The sequence below is a fragment of the Meles meles genome, chromosome 14 (genome assembly GCF_922984935.1).
Source record: "Meles meles chromosome 14, mMelMel3.1 paternal haplotype, whole genome shotgun sequence".
Lineage (NCBI taxonomy): Eukaryota > Metazoa > Chordata > Mammalia > Carnivora > Mustelidae > Meles > Meles meles.
Window position 1 is genome coordinate 86,172,469 of NC_060079.1, and position 26,704 is coordinate 86,199,172.

General features: G+C 56.2%; 1 protein-coding gene across 1 annotated transcript in view; it reads right to left on the reverse strand.

The window, feature by feature from the left end:
- RASA3 (RAS p21 protein activator 3) overlaps window positions 1-25,974 on the reverse strand; it is a 109,782-nt gene extending 83,808 nt beyond the window's left edge. The window contains exon 1 of the mRNA XM_046028302.1: window positions 25,832-25,974. Coding sequence (XP_045884258.1) covers window positions 25,832-25,886 — 55 coding nt within the window. The 5' untranslated portion in view covers window positions 25,887-25,974. The remainder of the gene's footprint in view (window positions 1-25,831) is intronic.
- Between the last annotated feature and the right edge of the window lie 730 nt (window positions 25,975-26,704).

Below are 26,704 nucleotides of genomic sequence, written 5' to 3' on the forward strand. Positions count from 1 at the left end.
GATGCCCCAAACTTAACGACTCTTCTCAAACTACCTCAAAAAACAGAAAACAAGGAAAACTTTCAGTCTCATTCTATGAAGCCAGCATGACTCTGATGCCAAAACCAGATAAAAACTCCACAAAAAAGAAAACTACAGGCCAATCTCCCTCATGAACATGGATGTGAAATCCTCTACAAAGTACCAGCAGACCAAATCCAGCATTAAAAGAACCGTTCACCATGACCAAGTGGGATCTAGTCCGGGAATTCCACATTGGCAAATCAATCAACTGATACATCCCATCAGTAAGAGAAAAGATGGGGCACCCTGGGGGCTCAGTCAGTGAAGCACCTGCCTTGAGTTCAGATCATGATCCCAGGGTCCTGGGATTGAGCCCCACATTAGGCTCCCTGCTCAGTGGGGCGCCTGCTTCTCCCTCTCCTCCCTGCTTGTGCCCTCTCTTGCTATCTTTGTCTATCTCTCTAATAAATAGTCTTTTTTTTAAAAAAAAAAAGGATAAAAACCATCTGATCACCTCAATAGATGCAGAAAAAGCATTTGACAAAATACAACATTCATTCATGATTAAAAAACAAAAAACAACAACAAAAACAACCTCAACAAACAGGTCTAGAAGGAATACACCTCAGCATAATAAAGGCCATACATGAAAAACCCAGAGCTAACACCATCCTCCATGGGTAAAAACAGAGCTTTTCTCCTAAGGTCAGGAACAAGACAGGTATGGCCACTCTCAACACTTTTATCCAACATAGGACTAGAAGTCCCAGACACAGCAATCAGACAAGAAAAAGAAATGAATGGAAAAAGTAAAACTTTCAATATCTGCAGATTGAAAGACTCCACCAAAAATCTATTAGAACTAATAAATGATAATGAACATAATAAAAAAACTAATTCAGTAAAGTTGCAAGATACAAAATTAATATACAGAAATCTGCTTCATTCCTTTATAGTAATAACGGAGTGGCAAAGAGAGAAATGAAGACAACAATCCCATTTCCAACTGCACCAAAAATAATAAAATACCTATAAATAAGCTTATTTAAGGAGGTGAATGACCGGTACTTCGAAAACTATGAAATATTCATGAAAGAAATTGCAGATGACATGAAGAAACGGAAAGACATTTCATGCTCACGGATTAGAAGAATGAATATTGTTCAAAATGTCCATTCTACCAAAAGCAATCTACAGCTTTAATGCAACCATTATCAAACCGCCAACAGCATTTTCAAGAACTGGAACACATAAAATCTGTATCCACAAAAGACCCCAAACAGCCAACGCAATCTTGAGAGCGAAGAGCAAAGCTAGAGGCACCAGAGCCTCCGATTTCACGACACACTACAACGTGGGATAAAACAGTACGGGACCAGCACAGAAACGGACGCGCAGACCAACAGAGCAGGGCGGAGTAGTAAACCCACACTTAGATTTTCAACGAGTCTGTAACACACGAAGACAGTCACCTCCACTAATGGCGTTGGGACAACTGGACAGCACCACGCAGAGGAATGAAACAGAACCATTTTCTTATATCGCACACAAACATAAACTCAAAATGGATTAAAGACCTAAATGTGAGACCTGAAACCATACAATTCTTAAAAGAAAACATGGGCAGTAATCTCATGGACATTGGCTTTAGCAACATATTTATGCCTCCTCGGGCAAGGGAGACAAAAACAAAATTAAACTATTGGTGCGACACCAAAACACACAGCTTCTGCACGGCAAAGGACACCTCCGATAGAACCAAAAGGCAAGTACTGAATGGGAGCAGATACTTGTAAAGGAACCGAAGAAGGATTAATATCCAAAGTATATAAAAACTTGTAAAACTGAACACCAAAGAAACAAATAACCCAATTAAATAATGGGCAGAGGACATGAACAGACATTTCTCTGAAGAAGACATCCAGGCAGCCAACAGACACAGGAAAAGAGGCTCAACATTCCCCACATCAGGGAAATACAAATCTAAACCACAATGAGATCCCACCTCACACCTGCCTGCGTGGCTAGAATAAAAAATACAAGGGACGACAGGTGTTGGTGAGGGTGTGGAGAAAGGGGAGCCTCGTGCATGGCTGGTGGGATGCAAGCTGTTGCGGCCACTGTGGAAAAGCGCCTGGAGGGTCCTCGAGAAGTTAAATATAGAATTACCATAGGGTCCACTAATACCGCTACTGGGTATCTATCCAGAGAAAATAAAAACACTAATTTGAAAAGATATATGCACCCCTATGTTTATTATGATATTGTATTACTTTTATCATTTTATAATTACATGTTATAATGTTTATATTATTGTATAATTATATTACATTACTTATTTTATCATCATATATACTACTCAGCCGTGAAGACAGAAAGAGATCTTGCCGTTTGTGACAACGTGGATGGGCCTAGAGGGCACGATGCTAAGTGAGATATGTCAGAGAAAGATAAATAGCATACAATTTCACTTATATGTGGAGTCCGAAAATCAAAGCAAACAAGCACAAAACACACTCATAAATACAGAGAACAGACTGGTGGCTGCCGGAGGGGAGAGGGGTGGGGGACAGTGAAACAGGTGAAGGGCATTAAGGGCTACAAAATTCCACATATCAAACAAGCAAGTCGGGGAGATGGAAATGGCAGCACAGGGAACGCCGTTGGTAAGATTGTCATGACCTTGCACGGTGACAGACGGCGACTGCACTTCGCAGCTGAGCACTGAGCAATGCGGAGAACTACCGACCCACTGTGCGGTGCGCCTGCGACAAACACAGGATTGTATGTTAATTATACTTTGACTTAAAAAAAGAAAACAATCAATAGTCTACTGTTGACCAGGAGCCTTACCAATAATGGAGATAGTTGACTAATACAAACTTTGTATCATTTTATCATAAACTGTGTTCCTATAATAAAGAAAGCTGGAGAAAAGAAAATGTTATTAAGAGAATCAGAAGGGAAGAGGAAAAAGAAGAACCGTAAGGGAGAGAAAATACATGTACACTATTGCGCTGTATTTATTGAAAAAAATTGACACGTAAGTGGACCCATGCAGTTCAAACCTATGTTGTTTAAGGGTCAACTGTCATCCATAAAACAAAGATTTTAAATGGTCAATGTTTATTATAACAATATTTATGTTGGCAAGAAAACAAGGAAATGCTTAAACATTCAAAAACTGGAGAGTCCACAGATAAAGTGCCTTCGACCTCACTGGGCCCGGACACAAGGCTGTGGGGGGCGGGTCAGACCACTGCGCCCAGAGCTGCCTGTCCACGGGGGAGGCTGGCGGGAAGGCACATGGTCCTGAGCAGCACGGAGCCGGGGCAAGGAGTGGATAGGGCTGAGCAGAAGGCCACAAGGCAATCAAAGCGATTTCACAAAGAACTTCCAGAAATACATGGAAATGTTCGGAGTGAAATTTTTTAAGGATATATGAAATATATACATGGACACATGTGTATTTAACATCTAATAAGTACACACACACGAGACATCTCCGTATGAAAAATAAACATAGAGAAGAAATAGCTGAACAGAAGAACCAGAATGTTACCCAGATGCCGACTGGACCAAGCCTCTTGCTGGGGGAATGAGTCACTTTTTTCTTATTCTTGAAAATTTAGAACTAGGTTTTTCAAAATCTCTATAAAGCATGTTTATAATTAAATAGAAATGCTTGTAAATTTAATAGCCAATAATTCCTTCACTTTATATTAAACACTGACCACATCAACTTATTATGTGTAATAATAAAGGCAATTTCTATTAGAGTTTACATGTAAAATAATTCAGAGCTTTGTGATTAAATGCCCACTTTATTTACCTTAAGTTAGAAACTCATTCACAAACCCCATTTAGACTGGGTGCTTCCTACAGCAAGGGTCTGGAACGAGCAGATTTGCCGTTATCAATCTGCTCAACCAATCAGTTTAATTATTTTATTACTTATTTTATGTTTAACTCCTGAACCAGCTGGGTTCAAGTTGTAACACATGCTACAAAATCATCGACCCCATTTCTGGATATACAGTAGACACATAATTTGTGGTAACTGAATAATAAGCTTAGTTCCTCTCAGAAAGTTCTATGTTTAAAATTAAGCGTTTTAAAAGCAAACTATTCTTTTTCTTCTTTTTTTTTTTTGGAGATTTTATTATTTATCTGACAGAGAGAGCAAGCAAGAGAAGGAACACAAGCAGGGGGAGTGGGAGAGGGAGAAGCAGGCTCCCCGCTGAGCAGAGAGCCTGATGTCAGCCTCGATCCCAGGACCCCGGGATCATGATCTTGAGCCAAAGGCAGATGCTTAACCACTGAGCCACCCAGGCGTCCCTATAGCTGACTTTTTAAAATGATAGGCAGGATATTCTCAGGTTTCTAATAGACAAAAGGTATCACAGAGAACCCAGAAGGAGATCGGAACGTGCGTGTGAGCTTAATTGACGATAAACATGGCGTTTTAGTTCATGGAGGAAAAGGTGGTGTATTTAGTAAGTGGAGTTGGCGTAATTGGCTGTCGTGAAAAAAATGACATCCTAACTCCCACCATACGAAATAAATTCTGAATGGATTGATGGTGACAACATGTGAAAACAGGGACATCTCGGAGACAGCCGTGCACAGCCGCGGGGGTGTGGGAGAGCTTCCCGAGGGACCAGCAATCAGAAGGCTGGAGAGGAAAGGGTGACAGGTGTGAAGATGTAAGAGGCAAAGTCTGAGTGTGGCCGGAGACACCAAGTAACAAACAGCTGGAAGGAAGCGTCTGGGCTCCTGCTCGCGACCCACCCGCGGGTGGCCTGGCCGGTGCGCTCCCCTGGGACAAACCAGCCGCCAGATGCACAGGGGCCGTGAGGCGGGAGCGCGGCCCCACGTCCAGGACCTGCCCCAGGACCCCGTGTGCAAGCGCATGTCGGGCGTCGGCCGCGCGGCACGGGCCCTCACCTCTGGGGGCGGCCCTGCTCTCCTCCCGCCCGAGAGGCGGAAGCCAGAGCCTGGTGCGCTGTGGGCCCCGGCCACCCGGCTGACCCCGGCCGTCTCCTGACAGCAGGTGGGCGCACCCGTCCTCTCGGTGCTGCCTGTGGACACGGTGTCATTCCCCAGAAGGACGGAGACAAGCCCGCGGGTGGTGCCAGGTTTGTCAGGGGGCGAAGAGGATGAGCTCGGTGCTTCCGCCACCAGCTCAGAACCAGCCCTCCCGAGCACACGCCCCTCGCACGAATGTGAGATCGCAGAGAACACTCCGGAAGCCGTTGAACCAAACGGTCAGCTCAGCACGTGAAGGGAAGGAAAGACGACGTATGGTTTCTCCGTGTGCTTTTGTCTCATGGTTACAATGGATATTTCCTTTGTAATCAGAAATGTCTAAAGATAGAAAAAGAATAGTTTCGGGGCGCTTGGGTGGCTCCATCATTGAGCATCTGCCTTCAGCTTGAGTCAGGATCCCGGGGTCCTGGGACCGAGCCGAGCCCCACGTCGGGCTTTCTGCTCGGCGAGGAGCCTGCTTCCCCCTCCCTCTGCCGGCTGCTCTGCCTGCTTGTGATCTCTCTCCGCCTCTCTGTCAAATGAATAAATAAATACATAAGTGAATCTTTTAAAAGTCTGCTAGAAATCAAAGACGACACTCGCCGCAAACACGGCGGCTGGAAATCCCAGCACTTTTGTCCGTCTCCCAGTTGTTTCTTTTTTTCTTTTCTTTTCTTTTCTTTTATTTATTTGACAGAGAGAGATCGCAAGTAGGCAGAGAGGCAGGCAGAGAGAGAGGAGAAGCAGGCTGCCTGCGGAGCAGATAGCCCGATGCGGGACTCGATCCCAGGACCCTGAGATCATGACCTGAGCCGAAGGCAGAGGCTTAATCCACTGAGCCACCCAGGCGCCCCTCCCAGTTGTTTCTTTTTTTTTTTTAAGATTCCATCCATTTACCTGATAGACAGGTCACAAGTAGGCAGAGAGACAGGAGGAAGCAGGCTCCCCGCCGAGCAGAAAGCCCCATGCGGGGCTCGACCCCAGAAGCCCGAGATCATGACCCGAGCCGAAGGCAGAGGCCCAACCCACTGAGCCACCCAGGCGCCCCCCAGTTGTTTCTTTAAAGACAGAGAGAGAGTGTGTGTCTGTGTGAGAGAGAGATTTCTTAGCCGGGGCAGAGGGCGAGGGAGAGTTTCAAGCACTCTCCCCACTGAGCAGGAGCCCACTACAGGGCTCGATCTCACCACCCCGAGATCATGAACTGAGCCACAACTGGGAGATGCTTAACCCCCGGTGAGCCCCCCGGGTGCCCCAGGTCTCCGAGCTGTAATCATGCTTCCACACGCTGACTGACTACAAAGCATCTGGCCCTCTGACTTGAACGATTTTTCTGGTCTGAAGTTCGGCTTCACTAGTAATAAACCAGCAGTGAAATGCTCACATTTATTCCTTAATCTACTGTAACTTAAACTTCAACTATCCCCTCTTAACACACATGGTTACTTGATTCAAACTCCTGACTGCAGAGAAAGCTCTCTGGCCAAACCTGGGCCCGGCCCACATCCTCCGCCAGCTGCCTGGAGCCTGGGCTCGGCCCTCCCATTCCGCGTCTCTACCCTCTGCCAGCCTGCCCTTCACCCACCACTCTATTTTTAGCTCCTAGAATCTGCGGCTTTGGCCAGCCTAGGCAGCCTGTGTATTATTCAACGAAGGGCCAATTCACAATTTTCCATGAATCAAAATAAGTTGAATTCCTACAAAACCCCCCAATCTTAATATCTCCCATTGTGTCTAAGAAAAGAAAAGTACTTTGAGCCACCAAGCCCTTCTGTGGGCCTGACCCCGGCAGAACACTGAGGAAGGAGGCAGGCCCCGGGAGGCCAGGGTCGGGGGCCTGGGGGCAGGGAAGAGAGAAGAGGCCAAGGTCAGGCCTGGAGGGGGAACAGGACAAAGGCCATGAGGTCAGAAGGCAGAGAGCCCAGTCAGGGCAGGAGGAGGCAGAAAGGCAGAGGGCAGCCTGAGTCGGGAATACAGGAGGCCACGAGCCATGTGCTCCCACAGAAAACGGCCCAGGACCCCAGAGTCACAGGGGAAGGAGGCCACACAGCCCCTCGGGCCCGCGTGTCTCGAGTCTTCTCACACTGGCAGTCGTACACGTGACATCTTGTGCCTTTTCGTGCTGTAATTCCACAGGGTTCGCTTTCCACCTCGTCAGCTGCTCTAGGAATGTCCGCATCACATCCTGGCAGAGTGAGCGCGTGTCCCCAGGGGCTGGGCCACCCCCGACCTGGACGCCTCCAGTGGCTGTCCAGGAGGTTCCTGTGGCAGCAGCTGCCCCTCGCGGACTCCACTCCCATTAGAGGACATCCTGCCCCCCCCCACACCCACAGGCCAACCCACCTGAGAAGCTCCAAGCCCCCAGGATGAGAGGAGAGGGGGCCCCGGAGGGCACATGAACCTCAACACCTCCAGAAGGGCTCACTCTTCCCAGAGCCAGGCCGAGCGCAAACCCGGAAACAGAGACTTAGAGGGATGGCCCTGCGGCCTGGCCAAACTGCCCTCCTCCCCGCTGTCACCTCAGACTGGACAGGAGCCTGTGGCGAGCCCTCAGTGTCCCCATCAACGACGGGGTAACAGTGTCTGAGCCTGTGTGGGTGGTTCCTGGCCTCCCCACAGAGCAGGGACCCGTGCTGACCGTCTGAAGCTTTTCATCCCGCCACCCCAACACGAGCGTTTTAGCAGTTCACATCTGACCAGGGGCCGGTCACCGTCCCCACGGCAGGGCCTTCTGGGTGCACTGGGAGATACAGACAAATCCATAATTGCAGTCGAGATTTTAATACCCTCTCAGCAGCTGATAGAACAAGTCAGGAGAAACCGAGGAAGGATTTTTGTTTAATATTTTAAAATACCAACAATCAATTTCTCATGTGCACCCAGAAGGTGCACGCAGGGACACGGGTCTGTCCGGACGCAGTCGCACTCGAGGGCTGCACTCCACAGAGGGCCTTCAGTTCCCCCAACAACGACACTCCCTGCCTTCAGGTTTATTACCCACCCCCCGGGTCCCCACAGTAAACCATGACCTTCCCTGGAGAACCTGGTTCCCCCAATCACTGCGGTGTCTGCACGGTTTATCAAAGGGACGCACTGCGGGGTGACAGGCACGAGACACCCTGATTCCAGCAGCAGCGAGGACAGGAGGCCACAGGGCTGCAGACGACGCGCGACGGCGTGCACACGGGGCACGGCCAGCTCAAGGTGCTGACAACTTTCAAGGAGATCAAAATCCAAGTTTCCCGAGGGAAACGTCTGAGAAACCACCGATTTGTCCAGTCAGACAAGAGGCGACCTAGAGCCGGGCGGACAGGCGGGTTCCCGCAGCTTCGTCTCCGCCGCGGGACGCTGGCGAACCCCGTCAAGCAGGACCTCCGGCCGCGCGGTCCATCTGCAGAAAGCAGCTGTGCGCCCCGAGCGCCTTCTCCCTGCACTTCACGGCCCCGGCTCCGTCCAGCTCCGCTCGCGCCATCCCCCACGACAGCAGACGCGGACTCCAGCACCGGGAGCCCCGCTCACAGCCTCCTCTCGCCTCTGGTGTGGGCTACACCCCACGCAGGTTCACATAACCCCGAACCCACGACAGCCCCGGAAGACGATGATAAACCCAACTGACGTTTCCGTCAACCTCCTCCGGCCACGGGATTTTTAAATTGTCCTCGCAACGCTGCACTGACTTGTACAACCACCTGTACAAGTAAAGCCGGGCCCTCCAACCTGAACTCCGCGGACAGCCCTTTCCAGCTTCTCCAGCGGAGACTGGGGTGGCCCCACACACCTGCTTTAGGCCACATGGGCTGTCGGCCCCGGGACCACCCAGCAACAGGTGCCCCACAAATACACCCGTGTCCTAGCCACTCACACACGATAGTGCCGGGCAGTCTCGCCCCAGAACGGAAGCATCTGGGGTTTCCCACAAAAGGCTCCTGATGGAGCGTCACAACTTTTCATATTCTAACTTTGCTTTTCTATATCCCCCAAATCTCCAGTGAAAATGTTCACTTCTGTAAACACAAACAAGACATCTGGAAGACGCAGAGTGAGCAGCTGCTGGAAACCCTGGGAGGCCAGAGACCCTGGGAGCAGAGCGGAAAGGTGGGCACCGTCCTCTGGTGTCGGGGTACCACGGCGCGCCCTGCACGGCCCCTGGCAAGGTTCCCACAGCAGGAAGGAGGGTGACACAGAAGCCTGGCGGCACGTCCATGGGTGACACGTCCCTGGGCTACAGCGCCCAGCAGGCAGCCTCTGGCACAGGGACACGCCCCACTGAGAGCTGACAAGCTGGACCCTGGCTCTGGCTGGTGTGGGGACTGGGAATCACCCCGAAAGACCGCTTGGCCAGTGGGCCTGACCCTGGACGCGGGCTGCACCAACACGGTCCCACCGCGAGGCCCCAGCAAAGCAGCTGGCCCGGCCCCATCATGACTCAGGGCGGCCTGAGGAAAACATTCAAACTGTAGTTCAGATCGGCAAATTGTTGATGCCTCAAGTGAGCTGTGACTTCAGGGGAGAAAGCATCGCGTCCCAGCCCCACACAAAGGGCCTCCACCCAGCAACTCCCGCGGAGAGGCCCAGTGTGTTCGATGACTTCCTGACAACCTTCCTTTCCAGAATAGCCTCCAACCACACAAGTTGTTCAAAACCCTCGAACATGACAGCAAGAGGATGTAACCCTCTCCACGCCAGTAACTCGGGCTCTCCCCGGTTGTCATCTGAGCAAGCCCAGTCCCGCTCAGGGCGCAGCAGACCCAGGCCACGGCTGCAGGAACGGCGGGATTCAGAGCACGACAACTTCGGAGACCTTCTGCTCCTGCTGTGGTGGGAGGCGCACACGTCCCCGACCCCGCAATTCTGGAGAATGGGATGCAGGTGTCAGTGGAGGAAACAGAAGCAAACACCAAATAAGCCCCTTCGTGGGGCTGGTGCACAGCACGGCCCTAACCTCTTCCCTCAGCCCTGGCTGCACGTGCCCTACAGGCCCCCAGTCTGGGCACACTGTGCGGTCTGCACCGGACAGGACACCACGTCATCGATCTGGCAATGGCCAGCGCAAACAGGCGAACAAAACAGTCCGTCTATGTGAATGGCTGCTTGCATAGCTCAGCACCCAGACGGGCTCCCACAAAGCTCCTTCCCCGAGCTGCTGCCAGGGCCCCGAGCCGTCAGACATGGTCCTGGCAGGCCCTCCCCCAGGGAAAGTCAGGGCCTCTCCCCCAGAGCCCGAGCACCTTCTACAGGAGGCCATTCGGGAGGCCATTCGGGAGGTTTTCAGCTCAGCTGCAAGGACCAGGGGCCCCGAAACTCGGGCTGTGCGGGAACCCCTGCTAACAAGGTCTCCAGGCCCCGCTCAGAGTCCCCAGTTCGTAGGTCTACGGTGGGGTCCAAAGAGCTACACAGCAAACCAGTCCCCAGGTGTGCTGCTGGCATGAGGACCCACTGGGAGCGCCTGGCGAAAAGCTGGGAGCGGCGTGGCCCCTCTTCTCCCGCCTCCGGGGGGCCAGCAGCCTCCTCTTCCTGCAAGGCAGCGGGGCCGAACCAGCTCAGCCACAGACTCCACGATCAATGTGAAGTATTTCAAAAAGAAACCTCAGTGGGAACGAGGCGGTATCTGGGGGGGGGGGGGGGGGGGGGGCGGGGTGATGGGACATGCAAAGGGCCAGGGCAGGGGGGCAGGGGGGCTGGGAGGACAGGGGAGGGGGAAGGCAGGGGGCTGGGAGGACGGGGGCAGGGAGGACAAGGGGTGGAGGGCTTGGCAGGGAGGCCTGGGGGCTGGGAGGGCCCATGAAGACAACAAGATGGAGAGAGCCAGGATCTCCGGGGCCAGGTTGAGGGAGGGGGACTAGGGACTCAGGGGAGGGTCCTGGGACATCCCTGATGAGCAGGTGAGCAATGCTAACCCCGAAGACGTCTGCTTTTCCTGCTCTGCTGTCCTGGGCAGAGCGTGCTCAAGGAGGGGCTCACGGGCAGCACTTGGGGCACAGAGGTCCCCCTTGGCAGGGGCCCACCCCAGCACACCAGACATCCTAAACCAACAGGTGTGGCCCAGACCTCCCCATGCCCCCCCACACTCTCCGCGCAGGTCACGAGGTCACTCAGCACATGGCCCGTGGCTGTAGAATGGTGACGCCTAAACACAAAGGGGTCCGGGCTAAGCCCACCCGGGGAGCCAAGCTGCCTTAGAGAGATCGTGAAGAAGACAAACACTAATGAGGAAACCGGACTAGGGATTTGTCACCTGCATTTCAAGACTGTAGAAGTTTCTATTAGAGATCTGCACAATGTACTCCACAAACTGTTACCAGGCGTGTGCAGAGCAGGTGTGTGCGGGAGCCCACTGGGCACCAACAGAAGGCCACATGGCAAGCTCGTCTGTGCGGCTGAAAATGGATTTCCTCCCATCACCATGCGAGGTCCCTATTCTGCATTTCCGGGGGTTTCCTTTCTTAGAATCAAGTCCAAACCAGCCAGTGAAGGACACCGGGTCATCTGGGCCTTGCCCATGTTGGGGTGAGCAGGGGTGGGGGGCAGACTATCGCGCAGGGGGCTCATCACACAGGGCCCCGGGGGCTATGTGGTGCGATGGGCCAGGACCCTCATTCCACGTTTGACAAAATGACACCTTATTTTGGCTGGTCTCTCAACTGCACAAGCCAGAACATTGTCATGCATTTAATTTTACTTATAAAAGCAAATTGTTTTTCTTCATTCTTCACTGAGCTTTGTTTACTCTTCTCCATTAATCAAATGTGGGCAGGTTTTTAGTATAAACCTAAGAGTATGTAAACACTCCCTCCAAAACTTGTTTGCTGTTGACCCCCAGCAGCCCCATGTCCATATACAGGGAGAAGCAGACTCTCTAAATCGCCAGTGAAGTTATCCAGAAGTTCAGTGAGTCCCGGGGCGGGGAGAAGTCGTGTCGGCGGGTGGGCTCCTCCCGCTCGGCCACCCAGTCCCGCACCGAGTCCGTGCCTCCCCACCTGAGAACACCTCCAGCCCACGAGGGCCTCCCCTGCCGGGGGGTCACCTGCCCCTCCGTCCCATGACCCAGCCTTTGTACCTCGTCGACCGCAAGAGAAGTCATGGTTGTCCTGGGCGTCTGGGCGTGAGGTCAGCACGTGAATGTGAGGCTTCAGTGACAAGCACCCATGTCAGGAGAATGACGGCAGGCGCCACCAGGCCCCACCAGGATCCCGGGAGGCTGCTCGGCACACAAAAATGCTTGTTTTTCTGGGGCAGGGAAGTGGGGGGGGGGGGTGGTAAGTGCAGGCTCATCGCATGATAACTTGCTGTCGTTTCCAAAAAAGTCAACTGATTCATTAATATACTTCCCACCATCGGGCCTGCGCCACACAGATAAAACCGTGAAATGCTGCAGAAAGAAGCCACAGCATTCGAAACAACGTGCCGAAACCTCGAAAGCCACCAGGGCATCTGGTGCGCCAGCGTGGCCTGCTGTTTCCACAGCTTCTTCCCTGACACACACAGCCTTGGAGGAATTTTTTTAACTGCACCAAACCCTTTATAACTAGCCAAGAATCAGAAACACCTCCTGCGTCCTACTTGTACCGCATCCCAAGGGAACACACAGCCTCCAACTCCAATGCTCCAGGGACAGCTGTCCTGCAAACGACATTTATGTGTGAGACTGTGCTTCTTGGTTAATGTTTTACTTTTGAGTCCTAGGCAGCGTGCTTAAGGAGGAAACACAGACACGCGCTGTGAAGGGGACAGACAAGCTCAGAAGCAGCCTGCCACGGGGCTGGAGGCGTCCCTGGGCGTGGGGCCAAGGCCTGGGACACAGGCCAATGCAGGTGAGCCCACCCCACCAGGAGCATGGGGGCCGGACCCCAGGTGCCCGCCACTAAACGCTGCCGTCCCAGCCCGGCTCTTGCACACGGCCATGTCCCCTCAAGGAATCCAGACAGCAGCCCTGCTTTCAGCAGCTCACGAAAACGCCGCTGGTTGCCCATCCCAGCCCCGTGAGACCTCGGGCCCCCCCCACGGTGAGGAAGAGCTGGACGACACAGGGACAGGCCTGCGCAGGCGAGGCGCAGCAGGCCACACCGCCGTGCCGCGCAACCCGCTGCAGAACCCTATGAAGCCCACTGTTAGTTCATTTTACAGACACAGAGAGGTTAAGTGACGTGGCCGAAGTTACACAGCAGGGAAGGCGCAGAGCCAGGGACGTCACCAGCTCAGCCCCAGCGTACGGCCCTTGTTGCCCACAGTCTAGACCCTTGGGCTGTATTAGTTTGGTCCACACTGCGGGGGCGGGGGGTCTTTCCATGAGGTGAGCCTGAGACGTCTACTCCCTGCCCTCAAACGTGACTCACAGTCCTGCAAGGCCGTATTGCGCAGAGAAGCATAGAAAGCTCGTCAGACACACCCTCCTGGGTCTTCAAGGTGCCCTAAGCTCTCCCACCCAGTGTGGACATTCTCAAAGTGGGTTCCCTGGGCTGTCAGGTGCTGAGCTAGGGGCCACCCTTCCCGCCCCAACTGTGACAAACAAAACATCTCCAAACATGGCCAAGCGTCCCCTGAAGAAAACCACGGTGTTAGAGAAACGCTGCGTATCTGGACACACTCACTCCCAGGCGACCAGCACAGGCGGGGACCAGCCTGGGAGGGGTCTCACAGAGTCAGATGTGAAGACCGTGGCGTGCCTGTCCACGGGGCCGGTCCTGCTCTCTCACGGAAGGAGCAAGGATCATGAGTCACCCAAGAACAGTGTAAGGAAAATTCACAGGGCCCCTCTCTCCTCCGGTTTTCCACCCCCTTCACAGGATCAAGGACTTGAGTAGTGCTGAGCAAAAACCCAGGAAGCTAGGGGGCTGGGGTGCCAGGGAGACAGCGCTAGGCCTCCCCACTACGCTGTCACTCACGGCCAAGGGGCCAAGATTCTTGGGAAACCCCAGGACCAGGAGGACCTCCAGAAGGGGGTGAGCCTCGCTGCTCCCCACTTCCCCAGCTGGGAGCCTTGTTTCTGAAGCACCTGGAATGTCTGTGTTCTCACTCACCCTCCCTCGCCCTCCCACACCCTCCAAGGGCCTGCAAACCACAGACGACTCGGGAGAGGAAAAAGGCACAGAGGACCGAAATCCGTGCCTGGGCACCGCCTGCTGCCCGTGGGTCTCAGCTGTGCCATGCCACCCTCCCCCATCCTGCAGGCCCTACTGTAGCCAAAGATGGTCTGCAAGTCCGAAACGCACATATGTAAACATGAATGTACAAAACAGCGTCCGGTCCGGCCTCCCAGTCAATCTCTAGATACGGTCCCTCACCCTCCCTGCTCCCAGTGTCCCAGAGAGACCCTCGCCGTCTCAAGGAGCCTGAGAAGCTGCTGATGTAGGACACACCGCTGTCTCCTGCTGCCAAGGAAGGGGAAGCAAATCTTCAGAGCTGGCAACCGTGGGGGAAACTGCACTTTCGAACAGATAAGATCTCAGAATAGGTAAAACATGGAGTTGATTTTTAATTTTTTTTAAAGATGAAAGTAAGTGCTCTTCTCCTACACGGGGACCACTGTGCATAGTTAAAACTGACCTCCGCTGGTTTGGGCATCCCATGAGGACGTCCACTCCCCGGAGGGCAGGAGGAGCCGCTCAGACCCATCCTGGTCTCCTCAGCATAAAGGAAATCTCGCCTCCCCCAAACCGGAATGGTCCCATTATCACCATCCCCAGAACTACAACACTAGGTCTTACCCTTCAGGCCATACAAACCCAGAAAGCGAGGCCCATGTTTCCTCCATGTGCCGAGACAGACCCTGTCTACCCGCCCCCGGCCCCGCACGAAGCATCTGATGGTTGTGTCCGTGGGCGAGAAGCCATCAGAGACAGCAGACCCCGTGCACTGACTTCGCTCGGCAGCTCACCGTGTGACTCAGAGTCGCCACCCAAGCCACCTGCAAGCGCTGCACAGCAGGAGAAAATCTTCTGAAAACGAACTTTTTCCCAGCGAGCATTTGTGATTAACACATCAAGTCAAAGACCCTCCATCGCTGTGGTGACCCGAAAAGCCTCGGTCTGACGCCCACATGTGGACGCCACCCCTCGCAGCCTGCCCCGAGCCGACGCGGAGACTCCCCGTGCCCTGCCACGCCCCGCAGCAGCGCCCACACTGCTGTGTCCCAAGGACTCCTGAACGGCTTTATCCGAAGATGCCATCACCGCTTTGAGGCCACAGCAAGAGGGAATTCTGCGCCCGCTCCCAGAGCGAGGCCGAGCTGCGGAAACCCCGCGGCCGAAGGCCACCAGGCACCTCGTGCTTATGCCGGCGGCCCTCGGTTCTCGGCCCCCGCGGTCGTCGGGGAGGCCAACGCAGGCTGGGGAACGAGCTCGGCAGCGGCATGTCCCAAAAGGAGAGATGCCGAATTTAAGTGTCCCTAATCGGAGGGGACGACGGCCGGGTGAGCGGGCAGGAAGCGTCCAGCTCCTGGGGCCACTGTGCCTGCCCCTCCGGCTTCCTCCTGACCAGCCCCTCTGCTCCTGAGACTCAAGGCTCCGCCGGTCCGGGAGGACAGGAAAGGGGTTCCCTGAAGGGATCACTGGAAAACACTTTATGAAACAATAACAAATAGGAAATCAAGATACTCGAGCAAAAACATAACGACAAGTGGGTTTTTTCTTTCCATGTGACCCTTTATTTCCAGTCAGGACGCGCATAAACACCCTCTTGGGTCCAAATGCTGAGAAGCTCTTTCTCCAAACACTTGCCGCGGGTCCCGGACGGGCGGAGCCGGCTGGGGGCTCGGGAAGCCAAGCAAGGTCTCCGGACCCTCCCCCGCCAGGACTGCCCAAGCAGTCGCCGTCTGCAGGAGACCCAGCTCGGGGGGAAACACGAAATCCTCACCCTGGCAAGGCTTCGCCTCTTCCAGACGTGTGTGCACTGGCCGCCACGCGGGAGGGGCGAGAGGAGGCTCCCCCGGCAGCCTGGCTCCAGGATTGCCCCCGTGAACCCGGGGGGGCCCAAGAGCCCGTGCGTGCACCGGCCCCAGGTGAACACGCAGAAGGAACTTCTCATCCAAACCTACAGAGCCGCCGGAGGATCGCCGTCTCCTCGGCGCCACCAGACGCCCCGCGGGGCGCAGCTCGCCGTCTGCGGCCCCATCACCAACACCAGCCGCGGCCCCTTCTCCTGTCTCCCAAAGTGACATCCGTCCTGCTCATTCCGCTGTGCCCAGCCAGAGTCCCCGGAGCCCGTCAGACGGGGAGGCCCGAGGGCAGCCAGCGGATAAACAGGCCCAGCTTGTGGGCCCGAGAAGCGAAAGCCTTTTGATTCAAATACAAAAAATTACAGACGCAGAAGCAACTGCAGAAAAACTCTCACGTCATAGAAAGTGGAAAGGTCCAAGCACAGAGACCCCGGGTGCCCCTGAACTCACCCACAGCCCCCAGGCAGCAGCTCGCAGGGCCACGGGACGCGCCGCAGGGCATCTGTGGCTTCTACCATGTCAAACAGAAGAAAGAGACGGGGCTGCTTGAGAGACAGCGGCTCCTCGTAAACGCCACACGGCTCAGCACGCCCCGGGCGGCCGGCCGGGTGCCGCAGATCTCGGCAGGGGACACAGCGGTCACGAGGGCTGTGAGCCTCCCTTGTTCCCCAGCCTCCCTCCACACCGGGCACATGGCGTCAGGCACCTCTACCCCGAGACAGGCCACAGGGCCCCGTGTGTGTGTGAGTGGTATGTGCCCACGTGTGCCCGTGTGTGTGTGTGGGGGGGTGCCATGTGTGTGCACCTGTGAGCGTGTTCTGTGTGTGTGTGTATAGAGCGTGTCCATGCACACCGTGTGCACCTGTGTTCTGTGCGTGCCCCCGTGTACACGCGTTACCTGCGTGTGTTCTGTGCACGTGTGCGTCTGCAGTGTGTGTGCAGGTGTGTTCTATGCACGTGTGCGTCTGTGGTGTGCCTGTGTGCGCGTGTGTGTGTGCATACGCGTGTGTGTTCTGTGCGTGTGTGTTCTGTGCGTGCGTGTGTGTGCACACACAAAACCATGTTCCAACAAGAGGCGGCCTCATAGGAAAGTGCAGATGGATGACTGCCTCCCTCACTTAAACCCTCCTCTCCATGGACGTAGCCGTGAGGAAAGTTCCAGAACACCTGTGTAAGTCTGACCAACTCCTGGACATACTGCACATTGGTGGTAAGGGTCTCCCATGTAAACATCATACAGGCAGAGTTAACTGCCCTTGAAACTCACCCCTGTAAAGTGATAAAACAGCCAATTATTGTTCCTAAGTTAAAAAGTACTCATGGGGGGACACATGGGTGACTCAGTCATTAAGCATCAGCCTTCGGCTCAGGTCCTGAGCCCAAGGTCCTGGGATTGAGCCCCACATCGGGCTCCCTATTCAGTGGGGAGCCTGCTTCTCCCTCTCCCTCTGCCTGCCGCTCCCCTTGCTCATGCTTTTTCTCTCTCTCTCTCTCTGTCAAATAAATCAGAAACAGAAAAATCTTAAAAAAAAAACCAAAAAACTATGCCTGGCAGTCAGCCCCAGGACAGACCAGCAGGGCCTCACAAGTAAGCAGGGCTTGCCAGACTCGGCCCCACGTGGTCGGAATTCCCCAGCGGGACCCTCACCCCAAAGACCATGGGAAAACCAGACGGGTCACAGCACGCACCCCAGACCTCAAAACACGTAGAAGGCTTGGCCAGGTCCCCTAGGGTCTTCACACTGATGGGTTTTCCAGAACCTACTCATATTCCTGGATCTCTGTCTGTCCCCAGACTTGGAAAGTCCCAGTTGAGCTGGGCCAAAATAAGCAGGTGCCCCGAGGCTTAGGGGCCTGGGGCTGACCTACCCTCTGGCCCCACGGGCCCCACCTTCCACCCGCTGCGAAGCCACGCCTTCTCTGCCTGCCTCGCCCAGAGAGCCTTCCCTGCACTAGGTAAGTCGGCACCTGGCAGGGGAGAGTGGGAGCACCCGACCAGGAGGAAGGGATGATCAGACGGAAGCCTGAGGGCGGGAGTCAGGGAGAAGCAGGGCTGCCCACAGGGGCACCTTCTTCTGAAGCAGGTCTCGGGTGCTCCAGGCAGCTCAAGACCCGACTCAGCAGGCTCTGAGCCCCTGGTTAGCCACACGCTCACGCGACGGGCTCGCTCTGCTGAGTAAGTTCCCTCGGTGCTCATTTCAGGGTTCACTAAGGAGGAGGGCATGGGTGGGAAGGCAGCTATCTCCTGTGTGAGGAAGTCATTTGGTAACACACCCAAGAAGGCAGTTCCACCCCAGCCACAAAAGTACGGGGTCTCGGACGTGGCAAGCCCGTCATGAGCCAACTGGGCGGCCGCAGGCTCTCTCGCTAGTGTGCTTTTGGAAAAGTCACCAGCTTCGCCGAGCCTCAGAGGTGGGAGCCGGTGAGAGTATCTGTCGTTAGAAGATCGGACAGTGTGTTTGCAGCTCCCTAACCAGTGACCAATCTGGTGGAGTGAAAACGGACAAAATCAAACAGACCTTCTGCTCTTGTACCTCCCAGAAGTGGATTCAGGACTGAAAACAGAAACCACAAGAGCTAAAAAAGGAAAACGAATCTTTTCCCTCAGACGAAAGGAAACATACAACAAAGCCACAGAGATCTCAAGGCACACGTCACAGTCCTCACCCACAGGGTGCACTTTTATTAGGATGGACAGGACGAGAAAGGAGGAATCAGCCCTGACCCAGCCAGCGCACGAGACAACCGGCCCACACTGTAACTCAGAAAATCGTGGAGTCCCAAAAACAAAGCTCCAGAAAGAAATACACAGATGATGAGCACTCTCAACTCTGTTAAATGTCCCGGAGACTCCAGAAGCCAGACCTCCATCCCAGGAGGCTGCCCACCCTAGAGACTGAGAAAGGGGGAAGATGGCTCTCAAGAAGAGCCTGGTGACTGGGTCCTGCTCCTGGTGCTAAGGGAGCCCCGGAAGCAACCTCGGCTGCAGAGGGCACGGGGGCCGGCCGGCCTGAGGGGAGAGCAGCACAGCCACGGCCTCCAGGCCTCCAGGCCGAGGTACCCCGAGTCTAAGAAAGACCTGGCCACTTCGCTTGCCTTTGGGTTTTATCCCACTGGCAAGTGGGGGCCAACAAAGACTAATGCTTCACATTTGAATAACAGGAACAGAAACAATGTGAAGAGGAAAAAACAGCCACGAGAGTCATCCTTGACAGACTAAGGAGCGAAGGGTATTGTTCTGTTTCTAGAAAAAGTTCTGTTTTACTGCGTAACTTGAGCACAGCCTCCAGCCTCCTTCAGAGGACTGTGCTGCCCCTCACCACGTGGTTCAGATGAGAGATGCACCACGTGTGGCTTGTGTGGGATGTACCACGGGTGGCTCAGGTGTGACATGCAGAATAATTGACCCGCTGTATTGGGACGCAGCAGTCCCCAGAGAGGGCTTAAGCGTACTGGAAAACTGAAACCAGGGGCACTTTGGTGTCTCAGTCAGTTAAGCATCTGACTCTTGATTTCGGCTCCAGTCATGATCTCAGGGTCGTGAGATCGAATCCTGGGTCAGGCTCCTCACTGGTCACGGAGCCTGCTTCCCCCCTCTCTCGCTCTGCCCCTCCCTGCCCACAAGTGCTGGTGTGCACACTCATGTGCTCTTTCTCTTTCTAAAAAAAAAGAAAACTGAAGCCAGCAATGCTCAGTTTCAGAACGGACAGACCTACAGCCCCGGGGAGCCCAGCCCTGAGCAGAAACACACCTCGTCAAACAAGGAATCATTATCTTTGATCCCACAGTCAGCTTGAGGACCACCACTTCGAGCAAAGACAAAACACACACTAACCAAAAGCTTTCCAGACGCTGAGGCCCAGGTGGGCCCTAGGGTTGACCTGACGAACCCTGCGTGAGGCTGCAGGGTGGCCGGGCAGCCGGGAATCGGGGACACTCCTCTCCTGATTTCTCAGGGTGATGACGGGCCCCGGACTATGCAGGAGTCCGAATGTGCTCACCGTTCGTTCCGAACGCCGCCTCGCGCTTAGAGAAGAGGCTGGGCCACCTGTCGTGGGGCAGTCACTTCAAACTCCCTGCCACCTGCGCCCGTCTCCGCACACGTCGGAGCCGACCGGACGACGCTCACGGGCGGCCCCGCTCTGCGCCCCCACAGCGTGCCCTTCGCTCCAGCGCCTGGTTCGCGGCTTCCGGACCCCACTCCCAGCTCCCACACCTGTCAGCAGTCGACGCCAATGAGTTTACCTTTCTGGGCCTTTCCTCTCCAAAAGGTTATTCTTTCCATTTTTAAAGCTGTGATTTTTAAACCCTTCACATGCCCGTCTACTCGCAGGGTGCCCTCGAGCTTCGGCAGCCGCTCTCCTCGGGGGCGCCGGCCGCCTCTTCCCCGCGCCCCGCACAGCGAGCCGTGTGCGCCTCTACGTCCGCAGCCGCACAAGTGTGTCTCTGTTCGCTCTTCTTTAAGGGGTGACCTTAGGTAGCTTTTTCTGCGTTTTGTTTTTCTTTCGAGGCCGACCCCTTGGAGCTTCCTGCGTGTCGCCCACCCGGCCTGGCTCTAACTCTTCCCTCTGGAAGCTGCACGGGCTCCCACACTCGGGAAGCCCCACGGTACGATCACTCTTTCAGTCGGCATTTACTCCATCCACTCTCCACCGGTGTCCATTTGCTAGCAGATCATCTCGTGTGCCAGACCGTGCCTACACACGACTACCCGCGGGTTAGCGCACATCAGTCCGTCATGGTGTACGCCGCTCCGCCCCCGCAGACGCAGACCCCCTCTCCACCATCAGGGTGCAGAAGACCAGACCATCAGTGAAGACCCCTGCTCGAGCATGGTGGTCCCCCTCTGTTCTCGAGCCTCAGACCTTGCAGGAGCAGCCGCCCCTGCGAGACAGGACATCAAGTCCCCACAAGGCTCACCCTGAGACCGGAGGACCAGCCACACACGGCACCGGCCATGCCAGCCACGCCGGCCACCACACTGTCCCCCCTCCCCCCCATGGCATCGGTGCAGATCTGCACCACACGCTGGCTCCCCCCTTCTCAAAAGCTCAAGGCCGGCTCACAGCCACTTTCTCCCAACGCCTTTCCTGACCTCACCCAGTGCAAACACACACCTGAAGTCCAGCTTTCTCTTAACTGATGCGCCCAGCTACAGTGGGAACGCCACTTTGTCCCACGACTAACAGGACAGCCACAGACTGGCCTGGAAGTCACCCCTTCCTGCCTAGAGAAATGGAGCGGGCAAGTGCCCTTGCTCACACGGGCTTACTAATGCCACAAAAAAGGCCTTACTGTCCACTTGGACAAAGAAACCGAGGCAGACAGGGTTTAGAAGATTTGCCTCAAGTTGTAGAATTATTGAGAAAGACTTTGCTCCCTGGATTTCTGTTCAAGACCCCATCTCCACAATTCCTCGCCTCTCCAACCTCTGCCCCGGAAGCCCCGGGCAGTGACTACAAGGCTCAGGACAGCAAGGGCAGTGCCCTGGGCCTCCGTGCCCAAGAGACAGTGGTCCCGTTACCTCCTGGCCCCAGAAATCACCACTTCTGTCTTTCCCAGCCCTTCACTGTACCCCAGCATTCGAATCCAGGGTCACACAGAAAGCCAGACGGGATAAGTGGCGAGAGCATGACCCTCGGCATCAGCGTAAACCCCAGCTCCACTCGTATAGCTCGGAGACTCTGGGCAGAAGGAGACGAAGTCATGTGGGTCTCCCTTCCTCAACTTCAACGTCACAGACTTGTGAGAACACGCACTAAAATGACACAACACCTGCAAACCAGATGCCGAGAGTCTGCAACTCGGCCCACACCACACACGGGCACAGCAAGCCCAGCCCTTCCCACGTAAAACCCGGAGACGCGAACTAAAATCACGCTTGGCCCCTGAGCCCCGCTGCTCCCCAGACATACCCCAGATCTGCACACTAGTCCTTGGGGGTTAAAAATAGCACAGGCAGCTAGCTGAGCCCGGTTAATAGACTATCCAGGTTAATTTTAGCATCAGAGTGCTCAAGAGAGTACAGAATCCCTGACGCCAAGAGCCGGGTGGCCTGCCCCTTCCCCACAGTCAGACACAATGAAAAAGCCGTCGCTGATGTCACTGCCTTGTGTTCACAAAACGTTCTCTCTAATTGGGAAAACCACATCTTCTTAGCCCCGTGAAGACCCTGCTACCAACAATTCCAACTCAGCAAGCAGGCTGCCACTGCCTCTGGCCCTGACAGGACCCTGTGAGGAGCACAGTACTGCTTCCCATGCAGGAAATCTGGTTAAAGATCCCACTTTTAACAGAGCCCCTGTGGTCTGGGCCATCTCCACCCTCCAAAGCAGCCATCTGGCCAAGGGAGGTGCCGGCCAGAGACCCTCAGCCACCATTTCCTGCTCACGCCTCCCTCAGCTCCCTGCCGAGGGACCTCCTGTTCTGGTGGGATCATGTTTGTGCCTGGCTGGAGGGAGGGCACAGGCAGGGGCAGGCTCGCCTGGGCCCACAACACCAACACCCTGCAGAGCCACGTTTTCCTGAATGGGAGGAGCTGTCGGTTCTGATGTGCCATCGATCTTCTCGGCCGGACAAGTTGTAATCTTACAGAGCAGAGACGCTGAGAGCATGCTCTGAGCCAGCGGAGCCTGAGAGGCTCCATGAAGATGGGAGGGAGAAACAGGGAAGAGAGGGAATCCCGTGGCAAGGAATCAGGCAGAGTGGCCTCGTACGGCACATACACGCCAACACACCAAGCAGATCCAAACTGGGCCCTCAAGCCTGATGATGAAAACCATTAACAGAGCAAGAGGGCTTTTCTCACTCTTGAGTTCAAGGATAGGATTATTATTATTTTTTTTTTTTAGCTCGAGAGAAAAACCTTTGTATATTGCTCTTAACTGAACACTTTATAAGGATAAGATGATGCTTTAAAAACCAGAGGTAAGTATTATGGGAAGAGAACACACCCCAGGGAAGCAAGGCTATACCACAATGCTTACAGGGGCGTCGTGTCCAAAATAACACAGAAGAGCTCTGGCTATGGTCCCCGGCACACTCCCTACCCACAGTCGTCAAGCTGCTTCCCCTCCCGCACCAAGGCCCTGACTCATGGAAAGTCAGAGAAGCAACTTCCTCAAAGTTACCACCTCAGAGGAAGTGCATTTGGCCTTAGCCCACAAGAGATACTAGTACAAAAACAGTAACAACTGTTCCCAAAGGTAGACAGTGTTTCAGATTTCTAAGTGTGCGGAAGAACTACCCAAAACACCTGCAAGATTTCAGTGGAAAAAGCAACAGGTTCTTCAAGACAAGGACTCAAAACAGTACAATAAAAATGCCTCAGTCTGATTTGGCTTTTGCAAAAGATGGGAGGGCAGGAGAAGGGGAGAGGAGAACAAGAACAGATTCTTCCCACTGTCCCCAGCCTTTGCCTGTCAATGAGACAAGGACTACCACACAATCCAAAACTATTTAAGAATTAAAGGCCAAGGCCCTGACACCTAAAACACGCTTCATCCCCCCAAAAATGTTCTGCCTTTTTTCTTAGCAACAGGAGCAGTGACATTGCTTACTGGTCTAACTTCGGGGAGAATTTTTCTTTCTCTGTTTTCTGACAGCGAGGGGCGCGTATTAACGCAAGCCAGAACAATCCCGTCTGGTACGCCCCCACCGGATGCAGCAGACAATTACTGCCTGCATTTTGCAAATGGAAAAATGAGGCTATGGACAGGGAGGCCACTTGCTCTGGGTCAGCCAGCCAGCCAAGAGCACACGGGCGTGCGGCCAGCTAGCCCGGAGACAAGGTTCAGAGATGAATGGACGGCCTGGCCAGTGTGTCCCCGAACGAGGAGAGGCCAGTGTGCATGTGACCGTGCGTGTGTATGACTCATGCATGTCTGCTCCTCTCCCAGATCAACTCTGGCGTTTCTCGTCATCTTGTGCCTTTAAGACCAGGGCGTTCAGGCAAGTCAGAGGCAACACTGCCCACAACAGACAACCAAGGAGAGAAATCAAGAGCTCAGCACACCACCTTCCATGCCCAGAACCATCCTGATCCCATTCTGCTCACAGTCTCTCCCTCCAGTCAGATAAGACTAAGCCCCAACCCAGTGCACCCAGTTCACCCTTGGGGCTGCAGCCCAGCCTCAAACTCAGAAGCCCAGCCGAGACCACCCAAACACAGAAGGATGCCCTGCCATGCTGTGTGTAGCTCCTTGCTCTCTGACCGCCCCCCGATAAAAAGGGAAGACACTGTATCTCCCTCTTACAGCCTAGCATTGTGCGCTGTGATGAGGACCCTCAGAGGAAAGAGAGACAAGAGCTTCCTGGAGATGGAACAACACCCAGGGAGTTGGACGCTGGTGCTGTCCTCACTGCTACAGCCCTCAGACCTGGGGAAGGGGCTCCAAAGCTCCCAACAGCACCTTTTCCCCTCAGGGTTAGAGATGGCAGATGTTTCCATCACTGCACTACTCCAAAGCTGAGCTGGGTGGTTCTCTCCCCCATTGAATATGGAACACAAAACACAGAAAGCCTAACCAAGCGGCGTCTCCAAACCCTCTTCCTTCCACACCAGGCCCCTCTCTTTTGGATCCAGAACCCACCCACAGACAAGGCCCGTGGGGCTGCTCTCCTGCATCTCCGGGGGTCTCCTCAGTGCCCTGCTTCGTGTACTGTGCCATTCTGGGAAGAAATCAACACCACTGTTCCAGAACTCTCCTGGACTGGAGTGTCAGAAGGGCAGTGCCTGGCCTGAACCACAAGGTCCTCAGACCTGCTCCTGCCGGCTGTGTGCAGAAAGCCTGGCACACGCCTCCACAACCAGACCCCCACCCCAAGGTCTCCCTCCTGCTCCCTTGATCCAGGAGGCATCTGGAACCCTCTGGGGTGATGTCCCTCACACTCCCGGTGGCTGCGTGAGGGCTCTGGGCCGGAGGACCGGGGCAGAGGCAGTGTCCCTGCCCCCGCTTCAGCGGCTGGCACCGGGGACTCTCAGCACGAAAGTGACAGCAGATCTCAGCCAAGTAAACAAGAGAAATCGGCTGCGGCTGCAGGGGGACTCGCGCCGAAGATCTGCTACATCCAGTCCCCGGTGCTTCTCCGCCAAGTGTCCACAGTGTCTCAGCGATGATCCATAAACCAAAATAAAGCGGGCAGGAAACGACGCGCGGGTCGGGGCGGCTGGAATTCCTCCGGCGGCGTCAAATGTCATCCACAACGGACAGTCCCTGCGTGCTGGCTCTGCGCCCGCGGCCCCTTTCCACGTGGGGAGCGCAGGGACCGCGGACGCGAGGGGACCCCGCGGACGGGCGACACGGCGGGTCCGCCGAAGGCTGCGCTCCCTCCCGGGACACTTACGCATCGCTGCGCGACAGTCCCCGGGACGAGGATCTTGTTTTTAGGAGGCAAAGCCCTTGCCGCCGCCCTCCGGAGACCAACAGCCGCGGGCAGACGCGGGCCTCTCCGGCGGCCCCAGCGAGCGCGCACGAGCCTCCAGCCCGCCCCGCACCCGCATTCCAGTCCCTCCCCAGGCCCGGACGGCGACGCGGCCTGCACAGCGGGCGCCGGTGGCCCTGAGCCCCTCCGGCCGGTGCGCTGCGGACGGGGCCGGGGGCGCTCCCCGCCTCCCCGCGCCAGGAGCTGGGGCCGGGCGCGCCGCGCACGCACAGCCGCGAACACGCACAGCCGCCCCCGCCGCGCGCCCCGCACCGCCCGCAGCCGCAGCCGGGCCCGCGCCCCCGGGGCACGCGTGGACCGAAGGGCCCGGGGGCAGCCGCCGAGCGGAGACGCGGACCCCGCGGTCGGACACGCACGCCCGCAGCTCCCGCCCGCACCGCCCGCACCGCCCGCACCGCCGTCGGGGAGGGGGCGCGCGGCGCTCACCGATCTTGATCTTCACGCTCTGGAAGACCCGCAGCCCCTCCTCCTCCACCGCCATGCTGCGTCGCCCGCCCGGGAGCCCGCGGGCCTCGCCCGGATCCGCGCGCCGAGCCCCGCGGAGCAGCCGCAGCCCGAGCCGCCGCGCAGTCCCAGCGCTCTGCGCCCGACCCCGCGCGCGCCGGCCCCGCCCCGCCCCCGGCCGGCCCCGCCCCGCCCCCCGGCCGGCCCCGCCCCGCCCCCCGGCCGGCCCCGCCCCGCCCCCCGGCCGGCCCCGGCTCCCCATTGGCCGCGGCTCCAGGGAGGCGGGGCGCGACGGTTCCGCCCGCAGCGCGGCCCCCGCTGCCCATTGGCTGAGGCCTAGTAGGCGGGAGCGAGACGGCCCCGCCCGCGGAACAGCGCCAGCTGCCCATTGGCCGAGGCTCGGGGAGGGGCGGAGTCGGTTCGGGAGGGCTCGGAAGGGACCCGGCGGTGGGGGGACGCGGGACGGGGAAGAACGGCGCCGGGAGGCGGGAGAAGGGATGGAGACCCGGGCGCGGGGCAGGCCCGAGGAGACGGGAGGGGGGAGCCGGGAGAGGGGAGGGTGGGGACCCGGCTGGGGGTGGGGGTCGGGGACGGGAGCCAGGAGGGGGGTGCGGGGACCCGGTGGGTGCGGGGACCCGGTGCGGGGACGGCGGGGAGCGGCGGGGACGGCGGGGGGCGGCGGGGACGGCGGGGGGCGGCGGGGAGCTGGAGGCGGCCGCGGAACCGGAGGGAGCGAGGATGGGGGCCCCGTGGGCGAGGGCCCAGGGTAGAAGGACGCCGAGGGGCGGGCCGGGGGCAGCGGCCGCGGGCTGCAGAGGGACGGCGCGGGGAAGGAGGGAGGCCCTGAGGCTTGGA